The sequence below is a fragment of the Agrilus planipennis genome, unplaced genomic scaffold, assembly GCF_000699045.2.
Source record: "Agrilus planipennis isolate EAB-ADULT unplaced genomic scaffold, Apla_2.0 scaffold59, whole genome shotgun sequence".
Lineage (NCBI taxonomy): Eukaryota > Metazoa > Arthropoda > Insecta > Coleoptera > Buprestidae > Agrilus > Agrilus planipennis.
The window spans coordinates 238292-257677 of NW_020438942.1; the positions used below are offsets into that span (position 1 = coordinate 238292).

General features: G+C 35.0%; 2 protein-coding genes across 2 annotated transcripts; one reads left to right on the forward strand and one right to left on the reverse strand.

Annotated features, from left to right (window-relative positions):
* Positions 1-1468: 1468 nt before the first annotated feature.
* On the reverse strand, positions 1469-10495 carry LOC108737891 (homeobox protein ceh-30). Its single transcript, XM_018471029.1, has 3 exons — positions 10134-10495; positions 7994-8245; positions 1469-1926 (listed from the first exon to the last, which is right to left on the reverse strand). Exons 1-3 carry the CDS (start codon positions 10444-10446, stop codon positions 1496-1498), a joined length of 996 nt encoding a protein of 331 aa, XP_018326531.1. The 5' UTR covers positions 10447-10495; the 3' UTR covers positions 1469-1495.
* A 1338-nt stretch (positions 10496-11833) lies between these two features.
* LOC112904478 lies at positions 11834-19037 on the forward strand. Its single transcript, XM_025974577.1, has 7 exons — positions 11834-11905; positions 16636-16808; positions 17073-17261; positions 17344-17603; positions 17670-17830; positions 18238-18827; positions 18899-19037. Exons 1-7 carry the CDS (start codon positions 11834-11836, stop codon positions 19035-19037), a joined length of 1584 nt encoding a protein of 527 aa, XP_025830362.1.
* Positions 19038-19386: the final 349 nt, after the last annotated feature.

Genomic DNA, 19386 nt, shown 5'->3' on the forward strand with positions numbered 1-19386 from the left:
AGATACCTCAAACAAAAGAAACGGAATTTGTGTTGTTGGTTTGTATTAATACATGCAGGTATCTAGTAAATTGAAAAAGAGAAGTTTATTCATTCATCCTAAATAATTCTAACTAATATTAAAAATGCGATTATCAATCGTCCTAAAATTTTGTACTCACATTGCCAGAGGTACAAAAAAGGTCATAGTTTGTATAAAAAAAAAGGGTATTGTTCCCTAGGGATAGAAAAAATTAGAAAATATGGTCGTCAATGGTCTTTGACACGCATTTAGGACAAAACCTAAGTAAATGAACAATTTGAAACAAAATAGCTTTAATGATGAGTGTGAAATGTTAAAAAGTGAAAATATTGAATGTTTGATGCTCTTCATTATCAGAATAGAAGTTCCATTAAGATGAAAATGAGTGCCCTTCTTGTGATATTTTAAACATATAGACGTATGCTGTTGTCATTAGAGAATAAATACTTACCTTTAATTTGTTTACTTATTGTTTTTATTCAGTTCCCAAAGGACGAATATAATTTTCTTGGAAAATCTACATTCAGCGACACCTATCTCTGATTGAACTTGGTACTAGTTCGAATCAGCAGTTAGGTGGCAGCACATTCTTGGTAGAGTCACATCTTTTGTTTTCCTCTACGATCGATTTTGATAAGAAAATCAGAAAATATTGCTTTTTTGTACTACGATTGTAGAAGTACAGAATGACAATAGTTTCTGAATAAACGTCTGTTACATGCATGAGTGATATAATGAAAGAAAAGCGGGATTCGTCAATGTTTTTTAAAACCCTTCTTCCTTGAGGATTAAAAATTTCAGGAAAATTCTATGCCTTCTTATTTGGAAGAATACTATTTAAGTTATTTTTTGTTATCATTCATTAATTACTGTTAATTATATCTGCTTGGCTCCATTTTAGCTTTAGACACGCTCCGCCTCGACGTATTAGGAGAACAGAAATGCTTTCCGTTTAAAGTGAGGAAAATTTCATCATGTTTTCACACAAGTAAAGTTAGAGGCGCCACTTGCCGGATGCTTTTCCAGTAGGAAAGGAGGAGCATCGAACAGAGGTCCACCTTGAATTTAGACAGAAATGAGAGGCGCTAATCATACCAATGTCATCAACGTCTTGTCAAATTTAAAAATGCCTTTTTACTACCAAAAGAAATAATGTAAAAGAGTTCACACGTAATTTTCGTGGAGTTGTATTTGATATTCTAACAGAAAAAAAGGATTTAATTTATGATTGTGTAATGAATAGGGAAACTCCCATTGAATGAGTTAAGTATTTGCTTATCAAACGTTTAAGAGTCTCAATCAAAATTATAACTAGAAAGAGGCAGACCAATATCAATTTTTTAGTTCTATAAATAAAACAATATCAAACATTTTTTGATTTAACTAAGGGCAATGTTTGTCTTAAAGATTTATTAATCTAACTTTGGCACCTATGCATAACAGTAAATGTATTTTAATACTTCATGAACAAATGTTATTCTGAAGCGTGCGTTGCCGAGGACAGACTTTGAGTAGAATTTTCGGAAGCGAGTTGTACCGTGGATTCTTCAAGAGTGGGAACACCCAGAAGACAACCCATGGGAGGATAGTACGGCGACAAAAGGGCAGAATAGTGTTGGGCAGCGGGAGAAAAATAGTGCGGAGCAAAAAGACCTTGTCTCTGAGCCATTTTTAGTCGTGTTGTTAACTGTTTCTTCCATTTCGTTCTTCGATTTTGAAACCACGTCTTGATCTGGACTTCGGTCAGATTGAGAGCTTTCGAAAGTTCCATCCGTTTGCTCACGCTCAAATATTTATCCACTTTAAACTCACTTTCGAGTCTTTCTAACTGTTTTGCACTGTAAGCTTGACGAGGTTTCCGGTCCAAACCGGGCTTTCTCGATCTTCTGTTCGATGACTTTGGAGCTGAAAAAATAGTAAAGAGGAAATGCAATGCTTAACATTGAGAATGTGACAGTATATCACCATTTAGCAGATATTTATACTAATTGTACTCATACACTCAGAAAAATGCTGTAAGAAAAATTATTATAACGTTGTAGAGGTGGTTTTGTAGAAAATGCAACTTAAATTTGTAGTAAGGTTAACCAACGCTAAACTTAAATTTCACTATAAAATTGTAGTGGTAAATTGTAGGAGAAATATCGACAGAGGCTCAGACGAATTCCTTACAATTTGAATGAAATATTTACAAGTTTGTGAATTTCATTACAAAATGTAATAAGATTAAATAAATTTTGTAGAAAATATAAAGATAAAATGTAGCAATTTTTATTGAATATTTATTTGCGTTTCAGTTGTAAACAAGTATGCTACAATTTTGTATTTTTTTTTTAATTATTGTATACAGATATGCTATAATGAAAAGTAATTTTTAAGAGGAATTTGCAGTACATATTGTTTAACGTTGTAGTAGAGAGACAAACTGTTTGTAGGAAAAAAGTAATTACAATATTATATTAATTTTCACTACAACTTGTTTCTNGGCCTAGATAGCCTACTGTTCACAAGTAGTTACGGAATTTTGGGATTTTCTAGTTTTAGGTAAATTCTCTTATTAGCTCAGGATAGGAAAAACTGGAGGTGTATGTCCAACCAGTTTTAGAACTGACGACTTGTGATGATGATATAAACCTGAAAGCATGTTTGAAATTCCTTACACTGTACAACATGTCTGATAGATGTAATGACTCAGCGTTAGATAGTGTAGCGATCTGTACATATTCTAAATATTTGAATTTTATTTTCTAAAATTTATTTTATTTCTAAATCTTTACTTTCAACTTTAATTTCAAACTCTTGAGCATGCTTCATTACCTGGAACCCCTATACCTGCATGTACCCTGTCTTATAATTACTAACAATCTGGTTTCTCCCGCAATAACATTCCATTCTATTTACTTCTGAGAACTTTTACCGTCAGTACTTGTACCTTCTGTCTTCCTTCTAAACTACCCTTCTCCTTGTCTATCTTCAACAATTATTAACTATAAATACCCTTATTTTCGATTTCAAAAATCAGTTAGTTCTTCCAAGTTCTTCTAGTTCTTTTCTCCCAAGTTTACCGTTTATTGTTATTATCATTATTGTTGTTGTTATTGTTTTGTGATTGTCTTGTTCCTGTTAGTGTGTTTATAAAAATCTTAGAGACCAATTCTATGTTAGTGTTTTCTTTTAATTCATCGCGCCATATTTGTGCAATACCAAAAACCACCGAAAACACTACAACTCTATGGAAATCAATAAAAAATAGGCGATATAGGTTCGTAGGACACCTTCTCAGACATGAAGGGCTAGTCAGAAACATATTAGAGGCATTAGGGAAATGCGAAGATTGGCTCAGGATAAAGAGTGGAGGTGCGTGTCCAACCAGTCTTAGGACTGACGACCTTATGATGATGATGACTTGATGGTAGGTAAGATTGGAAGCATTTGGTATATGTGGAGTTACAGGTCAATGATGAATTTGTGATCGGTAGAAGAGGTTAGGAATGAGGAGGAATTAAAAGGGATAGGACAATAATGGGTGATATGGAATAAATCAATAAAGAAAAGGAGATAGCTGGAGATAGAAAGAGAAGTAAAAAGAAGAAGAGGTAGATCTAGATTTGATCACTGTTCGGGATGTGGGATATTCTAGTTTTAGAGTAATGCAGAAATTGACCTAGGATAGGAATGAGTGGTGGTGCGACTTTAAGAAGTCTTCAGACTATGATGACCCTATGATGATAATGAGGATGTAATATTTTATGGTTTGCGTAAATCCTTAGGTTCCTCTCCAATAAGGACCTATCAAAATACACTAACGTGGAAACATTGAAAGCAAAACAATTTAACAGAAAGCAATAGAGTGTAGTTCAAAATGCGAAAGTCTCCTAGAAAAGTAGGTAACGGTGGAAGTAAAAGTACATTAGGTATTTGGTATTTAGACTAACAGTAAACGTCATGAAGCGACATTAAGATTCCACGAAGACTAAATTTAATTACTAATACGTCGAAGAGGGATTAGTGTTCCGTTGACTGTCCCTTAGGTCTAAGGACATCCTGTAGGTAATCTATCGATCACTGAGAACACTATAGCTTCAAAATCACCGTTGCAGGAATGTAATTCTATTTTTGAAGAGTAAGTTCTCCTATAGCGTGCTTTCGAAGTGATCTCATAAGTTTATCCCATAGTGGATTTAAACGTTTGAAGAATACGTGCAGATGGTAATTGTGCATGGAATTGTTGTCTAAATTATTAACTGCTTTGCGAAGATGTAAATTTTGCCGCGCTAATATTCAAATTCCTTTCAAAATGTTCAGGATAGAAATTCTAATCCTCGATTCCATCAAAACTAGATAACCACCCCAATGATTTCCTATTTCTTTAGTTAGTTTCATTGTTTTTTAGTTTCTAATCGTTCAGTTTCAGTGAATATGTAGGTTTCCGGTAACCCCATAAAACGTGAACGTGACCAATTTGAGTTCCAGGTCTCGTTTTCTAATACCAATACATAAAGCTGCACCTTTAATGAATCGTCTGCGACTAAATCTGAAAGTATGTGACAAGCTGGTGTCAACCGTCAATGCAAACAGAGCACATCTTGTAGCCGATGTTGAACGACAATAATAAGGAGAGCAAATAACGTTAAAATATGCCCTTTGTGACCAATTAGCACATTCGACCTAAGATCTGAGCAATTCAAATATAACCACCTCCTTTTCAATCGCTAATAAGCATTTAACAAATAAATTACTGGACGGACGGCGAATAATAATTATCCCATACTTTAATCATCTAGCGAATGAAGAAACATTTACCGAAAGAATTACTTGTTGGATCCGTTGAAGATAATTGTCTTCACATAAAACTCTCAATTCTCTTTAATATTAGATAAGTATAAATAAATATCTTTATTATTCAATTTTAATCGAATAAAATGAATACCATAAGACACATATATTTTGCGACTACTTTAACATTATTAGATAATGCCATCTATAGTACGATGCTACATTTTAGGATTACGTATGCTCCAACAAGGTCCATTTAAATATATGGATATCTACTTTATTAGATAAAAAAGCAAACAATTTTGTATAGATACTTTACTGTTTCACAAGTTTCAAATTTATAACAGGTAATATACTGATTTTCATATTATGGAATATAATTAATAATCTTAAAGACATTAAGAACAAATAGAAATGCCAGGATTAGCACTTCTTCTATTTTGTAAACAGTCAACTGATTATTGTAGCTGTTAACGTGTTGGTGTCAGAATTCACATTCCATACGTAACTACAATTAATAATTTTATTTGTCCTTTGTTGCTAATTAGAAAGCAATATACTAATGTGCCATCTGACATATGAAAAAAGTTGTGTCTAGTGTTTATGGGGAAAACTGTACTTATCTGAGGACTCTCATTCAATGACTTTTGAAACATTACGTCGGTTACCATTCTTTTCCTTGCTATTAATGACTTTTAAGTTGAAGACTGAAGCTACCGGATTTTATGCCAAATTTGTATGGGACTAGTAGATGCTCTACACAAATGGTCTTCTCAATTCCTCTCCTGTGTTTAGTACATTTTGCCGAGAGGAAATGAAAACAGCTCATTATATGCGATTATTTCCTGGATCTCCAACTAAATTTTAGTTTTTATGCTACTGAATTTAGTACTTATCTATTTAACATTTGAAAGGTAATGCGTTAAAGTTGTTTTTATAACAAAATGGACAAAAGATAAATGACTTTAGAAAATTCTGAAAATTGACAGGGATGAGGTACCTGCATTTGGTGTTTTCAAAGACCAAAATTTTGTTTAAAATTTGTCCTTATTATTCATGACGTGAATGAAACAGCCCTGATATTGGAATATAGATAACTATAATCGCTTCGCTGGGTTTATATTCTCACTTATTCGAGATGGATTTCTACTGGTGGATTCACAAACTCAAATGTACACCAGACTGGAGAAAGCATTAGAGGAAATTCCAAACATTTTTTTGAGACAATTCAGTCGAAATATATACATATATAAATATACCATTATGTAGTGTCAGAACACAGCTCCATTATAGTCCTTTAATATTCCAGAATGATTTCGATTCTTTCGGTTCAATCGTTAAATTCACTCTAGAACATTCTACTTGAGGTCATTCGTAGATATTCGAGAACATTCTATCTAAGAGCAATGTTAAAAACAAATAAAAACGTTCTAGTACAGTCTCACATATTTTAACTAGTATTTGGTGGCCGATCGCCGATTTGGAAATCCACCCACGCATTAAACGCGAGAAATTTCAAACATTGAAGAAGATTCTAGACATTCTTTATAATACGTTGATGGAAATATGAAAATTCTGTAGGTCAGCCACTTTTAACCGTCGTATTTTCCTCACTCTTGTAGCCTGAAAACACTACTACGTAGAAACACTATTCGAAAGTACAGTCAAAGGTAAGTCCGGCCCTGGTAGGAACACCCAGGAAAATACGACATTACAACGCCGCATAGCATCAGATGCAGCATTCGTATTGTACGAATATTTTTTTTGTAATTTGTATTTTTAATATCATGTCCAGCTGTACTTTAAACTATAAATTAAGTGATTATTTAATTAACTGTTATCATAATGGACGTCTAAAGATTATAACATGTTGTAACGTAGTAATAAGCTCTTGATATTTACTTTATTAGTCGTTACACAATCGCCACTGTTTACATTGTTCATTGATGTAGTTCCTTGGCTGTTATCGCAACTTCTCTATCCGTTACCAGTTCACGCCCAGGGCCGGCTTCCGATCGCAACTTCGTCTAGTTTTCTTACAAATTCGTTTGTTCCTTAACCACACTGTTTTAGTTGTTACCTTCCAAAGCCTACTACTTATTTCAAAAACACCCTGTGTAGGCGTACACACACGTCCATTTTTATTTATGTATATAAATATAATTAATACCTGATTACTTAGCGTGACCGAAGCGGGAGCATTTAACAGACGGGTTCAACCGACATATTTTATTAGTTTGCGTTAAAAATTTATCATGGTATTTTAGCTCTTCGCACCTCCGCACCTTCTTGGAAGTCGACCCAACAAAAAAAATGACAGTCGTTGAAAATTTATGAGTTTGTTTGAACAATTTAACCTCATCTGTCGACTATTAGTGATTGTTGATTTTTTAACTAGAAAGAGGCGAATACTTGAGGACATTGTTAACCTTTTCGTTATCCTTCCACCTGCTCGCTCCATCGTTTTACACGTTAGGAAGGGGCATCCCACTACATTTTCCTTATTAGGAGAACTTACTACTAGCCAAAACTGTAGAGAATACTTCTTTTTATTAGATGATTAATAAATAATAACTCTGTAGATAACGCATAAAAGTTCCATTTCTTAATTATTATATCTAAAGCGGCTATAATTTATTTAAAAAAAATAGTTCGGCTACTATTGGTAATAGAGAATCACTTTTTTCTTTAATACTATCTAAGGGACGCTAGCTCTAGCTCTAAATGATTATAGCAAAAATAAATAATAATAATAGTTGGACGTGGTTATATGAGAATATTCGACCATAAGGTTATAAAGATGGCGATGGCTACTGTAGTTCTTAGGCTTTCACGGCCGGCATATATAGATGCGGTGTTTTCTTCCGGCTTTTTTCCGTGGTCCGTGGAATTTTACTTTTCCAAACGTTTCGCCGTTCTTTGCTGACGGCATCTTCAGTGGTGATTGGGGAGGTGCTGAGTCGTAACTGATCAGTTACCCCCGAAACGTTTGGAAAAGTAAAATTCCACGGACCACGGCCAAAAATCCCGAAAGAAAACACCGCATCGATGGCGATGGATATGACTAAATGCTGGCCGACGGAATCATTAGGTAGGTTACGACACGAAGCAACACCGTGGTTAAAATATAAATATATCATCGACAACGATACCATCCGTTCAAATTTGTAGGTAATAGTCAATAATAATCACTTACTTTGAACTCCAAACAAATGACTAGAAGCCTTATGGTCATGAATATTTCCGAGCCAATTTCCATAAAACACCGTGTTAGGAGTGCTTCCAAAGGGCATTTCCTGAGGAATTTGTCCCCTAAAGACATCCGCAGACGAAGCCACTATATTAGCTGATAAGGCATCCCCAAAGTTCCTTAAAATTGTTGCCTCTGAAGACGCATAATTTGAGCTAGCGAGATGAGGCAGGTCCAGTATAGTGTGATACAAAGAGCCTGCAGTAATACAACAGAAACTAAAAGGAATTCAAATACTTATTAGAAGGCATATGTAATGCAGTAATAGATAGCCACTTTTTAAAAGAAAAATCTTGAAAGGAATTTACACTGATCAGAAGTCAAATAACACAACTCGTTACTACAATTCTAAACATTATTAATAAGTATCCAGATATTATAAATAATTTTAGACTACCAAATGTCCTAATGGACTTTATAGGGGACAAATGGGGGAGCAGGCATTTCGATAGAAAGAAAAGGTAGATTTGGATTACATTACTGTTCGGAATGTGGGATATTCCAGTCTTAGAGAAATGCAAAAATTGACTCAGGATAGGAATGAATGATGACCCTATGATGATAATGAGGATGTAATATTTTATGTTTTGCATAAATCCTTAGGTTCCTCTCTAATAAAGACCTATCAAAATACACTAATGTGGAAACTTTGAAAGTAAACCAGTTTAATAGAAACCAATACAGTGTAGCTCAGAATTTACTACAATTTTAAACATTAACAGGCATCCTGACATTGCAAATAATTTTAGACCACCAAACATCCTAATGGACTTTATAGGGGACAAATGGGAGAGGACGCATTTTGATAGAAAGAAAAGGTAAATTTGGACTACATTACTGTTCGGAATGTGGGATATTCCAGTCTTAGAGAAATGCAAAAATTGACTCAGGATAGGAATGAATGATGACCCTATGATGATAATGAGGATGTAATATTTTATATTTTGCAGAAATCCTTAGGTTCCTCTCTAATAAAGACCTATCAAAATACACTAATGTGGAAACTTTGAAAGTAAACCAGTTTAATAGAAACCAATACAGTGTAGCTCAGAATTTACTACAATTTTAAATGTTAACAGGCATCCTGACATTACAAATAATTTTAGACCACCAAATATCCTAATGAAATATATAGGGGACATGCTTCATGTGACAAATGGGGGTGGGGGCATTTCGATAGAGATTTCTCCATAGATTCTTCAGGAGGACCCTAACAAACAATATCGGTGATACTGAAGGAGGTGGATATGCCTGATGAGGTTTTCATAAGGATCTTGTGAAGCAAACATAACAGATCATCTTTGAAAGAAGCGAGTAATCCCATCAGCGCCCATATGGGAGTCAGAAAAGGGAAACATTAAATATACGGTCACTTGTGTTTTTCTGCTTGAGTGAGTCATATTTAAAAATTATCAGGAGAGTCACATAGGACATTCATTGTGATGATGCGGGAATATGTCAAAGCGTTGATTACTATTTATTCTATTTGATTATTTATTGATGCAGCATATTTAAAAATGTTTATTGAAAATGGATACCCAAAAGAGAAATAAATTAATTCGTTTATTTAATGTTTTGTACTCATCATTTAAGAGAAATCAAAAATTCAGTAGCTAGAAGATTAGTTCAAAATGGGGTTGTCTCCGGAAAATCCAAGAAACCTACCTATAGTTGAACACCCAAACTCCGAAAACTAGATCATTCTAAAATACTGAAATTGTGGAATCTGTTGTTATCAAAATCACTGGACTTTGAGAATTCTATTTCCGTTATGGTTGTTATTTAAATTTTTATTGTAATACTTCTGTGAATTTTTGCTTATTAACAATGGATAACTAGTTAGAATGTAATGAAATTTCATTTAATATCCATTGCACAAGTTCTACCCGTCGTTTGATTACAATTCAATTCTTTCACAATAATTGGATTTGATCAGTAAAGTAGTTGACTATTATTTGAGGAAGATGCAGCTACAAAATATTTCAATTATTTCAATTTGCCAGTTGTTATTAGGTACATCCTTTCAAAAATTAATTGAAACATCAAAGGAATCACTTATTGGCATATCAAACCGACGATTCCATACCTGACTTAAGGGTTGCTGAAAACGCCGAAGGTTTCACAAATTTCCCTTTCTGTTCGTTCACTTCATTGTTAGCACTTCCACATTCTGACCGTCTTTTTGTACAATCATCACTCTGACTGTCCCTTATACCCAAAATGCTATCGATCGAAAATTTGTTATCACCCACAATACCGTTACTCGAATAAATTTCTTCGTCAGCGGCGGACGACCTTCCCGGGGAATCGTTTATAATGTCCAAGGATGAATTGTCATCCGCGTCCTGGTCTGAGCATTCAGAGTCAGCTTTCCTTGTTGGATTTTCTACAAATTCCATCGTGTCCCTTATTTGACAAGTCAGGAAGCATTGAATGATGAAGACGCGGTCAAGATGGATTTGAAACGACTAATTTATAAAACACTCACAAGTTAAAACATGCTGATGGTTGCGCGGTTCATGCGGTCCATTGGATTCTTTACTGAATAAACTAACACCTTGTTGGTCCCTCCCCCTAATACACACACCTTTCTTCCCTCCATGCGGCCGCAGCTTCTATCGCAGATTGGGATTTCGCGTGTTTCAAACTACCCCCAATCTCATCTTCACACCTTAATACTTCCTTTAATACGAACTTCTAAAATTTTATTCTCCTTCCGTGATTTATTTTCAGACATAATCAGACGCTTAATGTGCGCTATCTGTTATTTGATTGATTAGCTCGAGAAATTGATGAATCAGCCAGGACAAATGGAAGCATTACATTATGGTTCTAATTCAAGGAAATTAAAAAATGAAATGATATTTTATTGCGATTAATTACTTTGTACCTATAAGAATTCGAGAAAACTCCACCAAATACTTACTTAGTAAAAACCTATTATAAATATCAATGAAAAAATTTTCACTTTCGATATCAAAATCAGCACATGATTTTACGGGAAATGAATTCAGACAAAGCAGCTTAACAATAAATAAAAGCGCCTTTCTTCTATTATAGCTGATGTCTTTTATTAATTTGTGCCTCTAATATATAGAGTACTTTTCATTTCAAAATTGAACCAATGCCAAAGAACAGAAATTGCTTTTATCTGATATATGCTACCGATGGCGTCATAAGAAAGGATTTCTAAAAGTAGATATCCTTTCCAAAAATTGATACTTTGGCATTCAAATTAAAATCTTTTTAGTTGTCCCTTCGTAAGAATTCTACATTAAAAAGACCAAGAAAGATGTAAATACCTTATTGTTGCTAAATTTTACTTGTTCGAACGAATAAAAATGTTCGTCATCACAAACAAGCACATAATATTTTAGTCACCCAGTATTAAGCAGTTGAGCTTTGTATGTCACCAAGGTCATTTTATATAAAATACGTTTCTTGCATTGAATTACAAAAAATTTTTAACCATAAGTATACATCAAGTTCTTGAGTCCTATTTGAAACGATTTGAAAAGAACACAATTTTCCCGGAAAATTCTTTCAATGTAATAGATAATCTAATTTGAAAAGGAGAAGAGAACAGAAGTAGCCCGAAGAAAGCAGATAATTCACGGTTAAACATCAATTTATAATCGTTAACAAGATCCATCAGTTGAAGCGTCGCGGAGACAATAGCGTGCGATGCGGCATTCGCGTTCTCAAAACGATAGGGACTACTTAACAACATCTATTTCCCCCATTTGGCAAACCCTATTAGCCGACGAGCATTAAATAACTTGCACAATGGGTGTAAATGGGGTTATATCCCGACGAGCGTGGAACGTGGAGACTTGTTTCCGAGAGCATCACGGTGTGGTGTGGGATGAGTAGTGTGGGAGAATTATGACAGGTAACCGTGGACCATAAAACGTTTCTTAACAATGACGAACGAAATGTAACCCTGTTGATAGTTTTCCACAACAAATACTAACTGGTCAGTTAGTGTTTCTCGACAACTAACAGATATAAAATTAAAATTATATTTACTTTGGTGGAAAGGAAATGAAAAAAGTTTCCATTTTCTGATAATGGATGTCTCAGTAAGTACTTTAATTGAAGACATTTTTAATCTGATTCAATTGCCGTTACTGCTCCCTTTCCACATTTTCTGAGGTTTTTTCCGACTTCAGTTGATTCCGTTACGGTAACTGGAATCTCTTATTGTTGATAACGTTGATAGTATGACTCTGAGGATGCTGTGGTTAGAGAAGGTTAGAATTGACGAGGTATTAAAAAGGGTTGGGGAACAGGGGTCACTATGGAAGTCAATAAGAAACAGGTGAGATAGGTTGGTAGGACATCTTCTCAGACATGAAGGGCTAGTCAGAGACATATTAGAAGAGGAAATAGGAGTTAAGGGAAGTAGGATTAGACCTAGATTAGATTACTGTTCGTAAATAGTGAAGGATATGGGACGTTCCAGATTTAGGAAAATTCAAAGCTCAGGATGGGTAAAGATGCGTGTCCAGCCAGTCTTCGGATTGACGACCTTAAGATGATGATGATATAAAATTAAAATTATATTTACTTTAGTGGAAAGGAAATGAAAAAAGTTTCCATTTCCTGATAATGGATGTCTCAGTAAGTACCTTAACTGAAGACATTTTTAATCTGATTCAATTGCCGTTACAGCTCCCTTTCCACATTTTCTGAAGTTTTTTCCGACTTCAGTTGATTCTGTTGCGGTAACTGGAATCTCTTATTGTTGATAACGTTGATAGTATGACTCTGAGGATGTTATGGATAGAGAAGGTTAGAAATGACGAGGTATTAAAAAGGGTTGGGGAACAGGGGTCACTATGGAAGTCAATAAGAAATAGGTGAGATAGGTTGGCAGGACATCTTCTCAGACATGAAGGGCTAGTCGGAGACATATTAGAAGAGGAAATAGGAGTTAAGGGAAGTAGGGACAGACCTAGATTAGATTACTGTTCGTAAATAGTGAGGGATATGGGACGTTCCAGTTTTAGGAAAATTCAAAGCTCAGGATGGGTAAAGATGCGTGTCCAGCCAGTCTTCGGATTGACGACCTTAAAATGATGATGATATAAAATTAAAATTATATTTACTTTAGTGGAAAGGAAATGAAAAAAGTTTCCATTTTCTGATAATGGATGTCTCAGTAAGTACCTTAACTGAAGACATTTTTAATCTGATTCAATTGCCGTTACAGCTCCCTTTCCACATTTTCTGAAGTTTTTTCCGACTTCAGTTGATTCTGTTGCGGTAACTGGAATCTCTTATTGTTGATAACGTTGATAGTATGACTCTGAGGATGTTATGGATAGAGAAGGTTAGAAATGACGAGGTATTAAAAAGGGTTGGGGAACAGGGGTCACTATGGAAGTCAATAAGAAATAGGTGAGATAGGTTGGCAGGACATCTTCTCAGACATGAAGGGCTAGTCGGAGACATATTAGAAGAGGAAATAGGAGTTAAGGGAAGTAGGGACAGACCTAGATTAGATTACTGTTCGTAAATAGTGAGGGATATGGGACGTTCCAGTTTTAGGAAAATTCAAAGCTCAGGATGGGTAAAGATGCGTGTCCAGCCAGTCTTCGGATTGACGACCTTAAAATGATGATGATATAAAATTAAAATTATATTTACTTTAGTGGAAAGGAAATGAAAAAAGTTTCCATTTTCTGATAATGGATGTCTCAGTAAGTACCTTAACTGAAGACATTTTTAATCTGATTCAATTGCCGTTACTGCTCCCTTTCCACATTTTCTGAGGTTTTTTATGACTTCAGTTGATTCTTTTGCGGTAACTGGAATCTCTTATTGTTGATAACGTTGAGTATGGCTCTGAGGATGCTGTGATTAGAGAAGGTTAGAATTGACGAGGTAATAAAAAGGGTTGGGGAACAGGGGTCACTATGGAAGTCAATAAGAAATAGGTGAGATAGGTTGGTAGGACATCTTCTCAAACATGAAGGGCTAGTCATAGACATATTAAAAGAGGAAATAGGAGTTAAGGGAAGTAGGGGTAGACCTAGATTATATTGCTGTTCGTAAATAATTAAGGATATGGGACGTTCCAGTTTTAGGAAAATTAGATCAGGATAGGAAAAGATGCGTGTCCAGCCAGTCCTCAGATTGACGACTTTAAGAAGATGATGATATAAAATTTAAGTTGCTAAATGTCAGCGCAACTTTTTGTTTTACTTTTTGGTAACTATTACTTACATAACCACGGTTAAATATATATTTTTCAAAAGATCGCGATCGTCTAGATACTTTGAAAGAACATTGGCGTAAACAGGAGGTTTCATGAAAGCGTTCTATGGCCATAAGTGCTTTTTCACAGCGGCCATGAGAGCTTTTCAAACGTGATTTATTTGTTTGCCATTGAGAGTTATGATGTGGTCGAAAACGCTTTAGGTGGCTGCGGCTGCTTCCGATGACGGTGGTGGTATTATTTTGTATTGGTGTGTGTGTGTGTGTGTGTGAGTGTGTATATGCCACTTCGAGATTTTAACAGGTGCGTTTGACGCTCCCGTTCGCATTCTCTTAAGTATAACGTCAACTTTTTAGAACGCCTTTTAAAGATTTTGTGTACATTAGATTAAAAGCACGGAAATCGCAGTGAAACTGAAGATGAAAAACGTTCAGCGATTGCTTGATAATTAGGTAACTATATAAAAACCTAAATCAAATCAAAAGCTGGTTGGTGGAAGTCATTAAAGAGACGTTCGATGTTATGCTTATGGTGGATTTGAAGATTGCTATAAGTGGATTCTTAAATTTGATGACCAGAGGAAATTGTTTCTATGATTAGCAAACAGCGATAGGTACATTTCATTTTGGCATTTGTGGAGCATAGCCATGGGAATTTTAGAAAAGGATAATTAATTCTCAAAAGGGAAAATATGACTCAAACTGTGAAAAAACGTAGCAGAGAGTGTTGATGATTTAGTAATCTCTGCATCATACTGCATCCAGACATTAGATTTGAGACAAATCTCCATTAAATTGATGGAAAATGTTCTTATGATGTAGAAATGTACCTATATCAAAAGATACAATATGTTCATGTAAAGCTTTTCTGCAACGGATAAACTTTTAACTCCAATATTCATGGTTTTAACCCCAAAATTTTGATATTCACGAAAATACGCAGTTCATTGTAAAATCAAGCTGCAGGACTTTGAAGAAATATTAACAAAGCGGTTAGCTAGTCCTTCTCTAAAACCACACCAACAAGACACCTTCATGTAGAAAATCTTTACAATCTGGATCATCGCAAAGCAATTAGCATGTTCATTTACCTCCTAGTGTACGCTGGATGTTTATCTACTTCCACTATTAAATTTTAATTAAAGAAACTCAATGTGTTTAACATTGTTACGTGTCAATACACTAATGGATGCCTACTAAGAATAGTTCACATCTTAACCCTCAGATTCCATGCTCTCATGCAATACATCTCAATAGTCTGACGTGAAATTTTAAAATAATGAAGAAAATTAAAAAAACTTTTAAGTTTAAATGTCCCAGACTGAAAAATGCCATAATGAAAACTGATAAGAGAACGGATCCTCAATTTTCGCGGAATGCTATGACGTCCTCCTTTTTGTACGTATTCGAACGATTCATTTTAAGTGCAAACTTGCTTCTCTTTCAACCCACTCATATCTTAAAAGCAGCTTGCCCGAAAGAATACAAGATTAACAGTGACGATGTAGTCTTGACATTCATTCGGCTCTCGGAAAATATAACCCATTTACAGCTGCCATATTATGGTATGGGCGAATATAAGGGATCATTTATTACAGCGACAATACTGTAAAACAGCGAATGGTTTATAAAAGTGGTGTTAGATCGTTGAGGTGACGGGAGGAGAGGCGCAACGAAAAACTATACGATTCTGCGTCTTGAAACGACCAATGACAACTCGGTCCTGGAAATGGGAAGAACTTTGAACGTTGATCAACATCATTATCGCCTATTTAGGAAATGCGACGGAGGCAAATATACAAGGTGATCGTTTTAGAAGAGTGACTACTCAACCAATGGACCGTGAGCATCATCTGGTCTTCATATATTTGGAAATTAATCCATTGAATTCCAAAAATCATGTATTGTGATAAACTGTTTTATGCATGAAGGATAATCGCCTTTAAGATACAACTGCATCCCAAAATTCACAGTTCTTTCGTTCAAAACGTCATTTGTTAATTATCATTGATTATCTCATCTCGTTAGATGAACCGAATGTGAAAACACAAAATTGTTCAAATGACAGTTATTTCTTTTAAGGTAAACATACTTATCTACAAAGACAAACAGTATTTAGTGCATCCAATGGTACCTAACTGTAACAGAGTCACATGGCGTGAAATCATTTTGCGGGTAGAGTGCGGAAAATTACAAAAGATTATTCTTAGAATGGCAAACTTTCGCCATTTCATCTGTTGGTTTACTCGTTCAGAGATTGAAACTGTCGGTGAATTTTAAGCAGAATGTCACCGATTTCAGGACATTACAAATTCAAATTTTTATTAGTTATTTGGTTTGTTTTTCGACTCGTTAAATGTGACCAGGAAGAAGCTATTGACCTTTACGATATATTAGACGAAAATTACATGCCTGGGAAGCTGTTACTTCTAGAGAATATTTCAAAAATTTCAGGAACAAATACAACCTCTATCGAAAATCCAATTAATTTTCATTATGGCAGTGCAGAAGAAGCAATTTCAACTATGGGTTACCACAGGTAAAATAGTTCTTAGGAAACCCATTCTTCAAGTGTGCGGAATGAATAAATTTAGATTTTTCCGCAAGAATTTAATGAAGATATCGAAATGCCAACAGAGGTGATAGTTCTTGCTCCAAAACCCAAATTTACAACCTTTAAGAATCCGTTTTTTAATAAAAGAAAGAATTAAACTTTCCTTAATTTATAACTTATAAAAAATAGAAAGATATGTGTTATAATTATTAAGAAATTAACAGTTTCAAGGCAGATTTTTATTCTTAGGAAAATGATGAACGAATATTTATGCCGAACTTATGTATCCGAAAAGATTTTGTCTGGCATGACATTGACGCGAATCAAACGAAAATTGGGAAACGATACTGATTCATTATTAGAATCATCATCGTTGACATCAACAGAAAAGTTTTTAAATGATGAAGGATCAACTAAATACAAAGAATGGTTGAAGAGGTGGGTAAAGACAGAAACTTGTTTTGTTGAAATGTATTTAAAAATATGTACTGATCTTTATGATGTATCCTACAATATATAGAAGTGCAACTCTCCAAGACATTTACCGCCAGTTTGAAAATCCTTCCCAACACGGATCCCAAGAAACTCAAAATAGAAATGACGGAGGTTTGGGAACTTACGCGGGTCCTTTAGATTACGGTCATTACGAGCAATCAACAGTTACTCCGACTGTTGGATCGGCTGCAAAAGTTGGCTACATCGGTGATGGGACTTACAGCTACAATGGAGACCATGGCAGCCACGCAGGGTATGGCTATGGACCACCCGCGCCATACGAGGGTATGCCACCTTATTGATTACATTACACAAGAAATGTTAAATTTAAATAAGAGGTCGTTTCTACAGACTTCACTTATGAAGAGCAACACCACTATGCTCCCAAGTATTATCCAAAGAACAAGAAGAAGGAGGAACTAACTCAGCTATTCGAAATTGCTCTTACAGCCTTGGCATATTTATCTTTTGGAATGTTTCTAATTCACGTCTTGATGTGTATAATGTCGGCGGTAAGAATGCATTTTTAGGATCCCACAAAGATCGATCTTCCATCCTCCAAAAATTATAATGTTTTTGGAAATGTATTTATTTGGACTTGGACCATAAAGCTTTTACTATTGAACGGCTCCTTTAGATGAGCTTCCTAGCATCAAATGCTCTTTGGTTTTAGCCCTTCAGTCATGACGAGATATTTACTTCCAAAGTCGATATCATCTTATTTGAATATTAGATATTTTAAAATATTAATGAATGCAGCACCTAGTTTCAATGATAGTTAGCAAAAAGAAATTTAGAGATAACTCTTTTTTTGACTGTCTCGTTGTATGCAAAATTTAGAGGGAGAGTAATTGTGTCAAAATAAACGAACAGTTTTTAATGTAATGTTCGTTACGAATTTGGTAATTTACTGCTACAGGGATCTTATGCAAATGTAACCACAATGGCTGCAATGCCCATGAGCATGGGACCAACAGCAGGAATGATGGATGGCGAGGGTACTTTTGAGCTTACGCCAACTGGGACTGATGGTACAGGTCCCGGAACAGGAACTGGTGGAGATGGTACAGGAACGGCAACGGGAGGTGGTGGTACTGGAGATGGAACTGATGGAACAGGAACTGACGGAGGCGCTGATGGAGATGAAGGTGGAGGAGATAATGGTGCTGGTGATGATGATGGAATAGATGTAAATACAGGAGGTGATGATAATGATGATGGTACTGGGACAAATGATGACGATGGTGGTACAGAAAACAATGATGAAGATACGGAAATAATTACATCTGAAGATGGAGATGGCATGAGGTTCAGATTTAAGAGAAACGTTAATGGGTTTATGAAAACATCGGTCTTAAACGAAATGGCCAGAAAAGTTTTGATCACCATCGATACAGCCCTTATGGCAGAAAGTGATAATGGGGAATGCTTGAGACGAAGTTTGTGTGAAAATAATAAATATTCGAGAGGTTTAAATGAAAATGGAAAATATTGGATTCCAGTTTGGAGGTAATTAAAAATTATCGTTTATAAACATACAAATCGATCTATTTTCGCTATATATCTTTTCTGGTAATCAGTTTAGGTATGAGCTGGCTTTCCGGACTATTGGTAAAAGAAATACCACGATCGACATCTATGTTGGAAAGCCTGAAAGCTTCTTTGCTCGGACTGGGAAATTCAGACTGCGAGTTCATTTATGGAAACTGCAATTTATAACTATGCAGAAATTATATCACAAAATAGATAAAACTATGGTGCTCATTTATCAAATATCAAAAGGATCTACCCATATGTATTTAATAATGTTTAAATAAAAAGCAGTTTTTGAATTATTGTTTAATTAAATATGTATTCCAATTTTCTGTTCAGAGAAAAAAGAAGAGAGCTATTTGAGAAACAAATCTGAAGATTCCTAAGATCTAGTTGTCTCATGAGAAATATTTCTAACTAGACACACTAAATAAAAAAATAAAAAATCTTAAGACAGGACTAGGCCGATTATAAATATATTCAAATCAATATTAATTTATCATTCCAGTGTTTTTTAGCGGCATCCATAGCATTC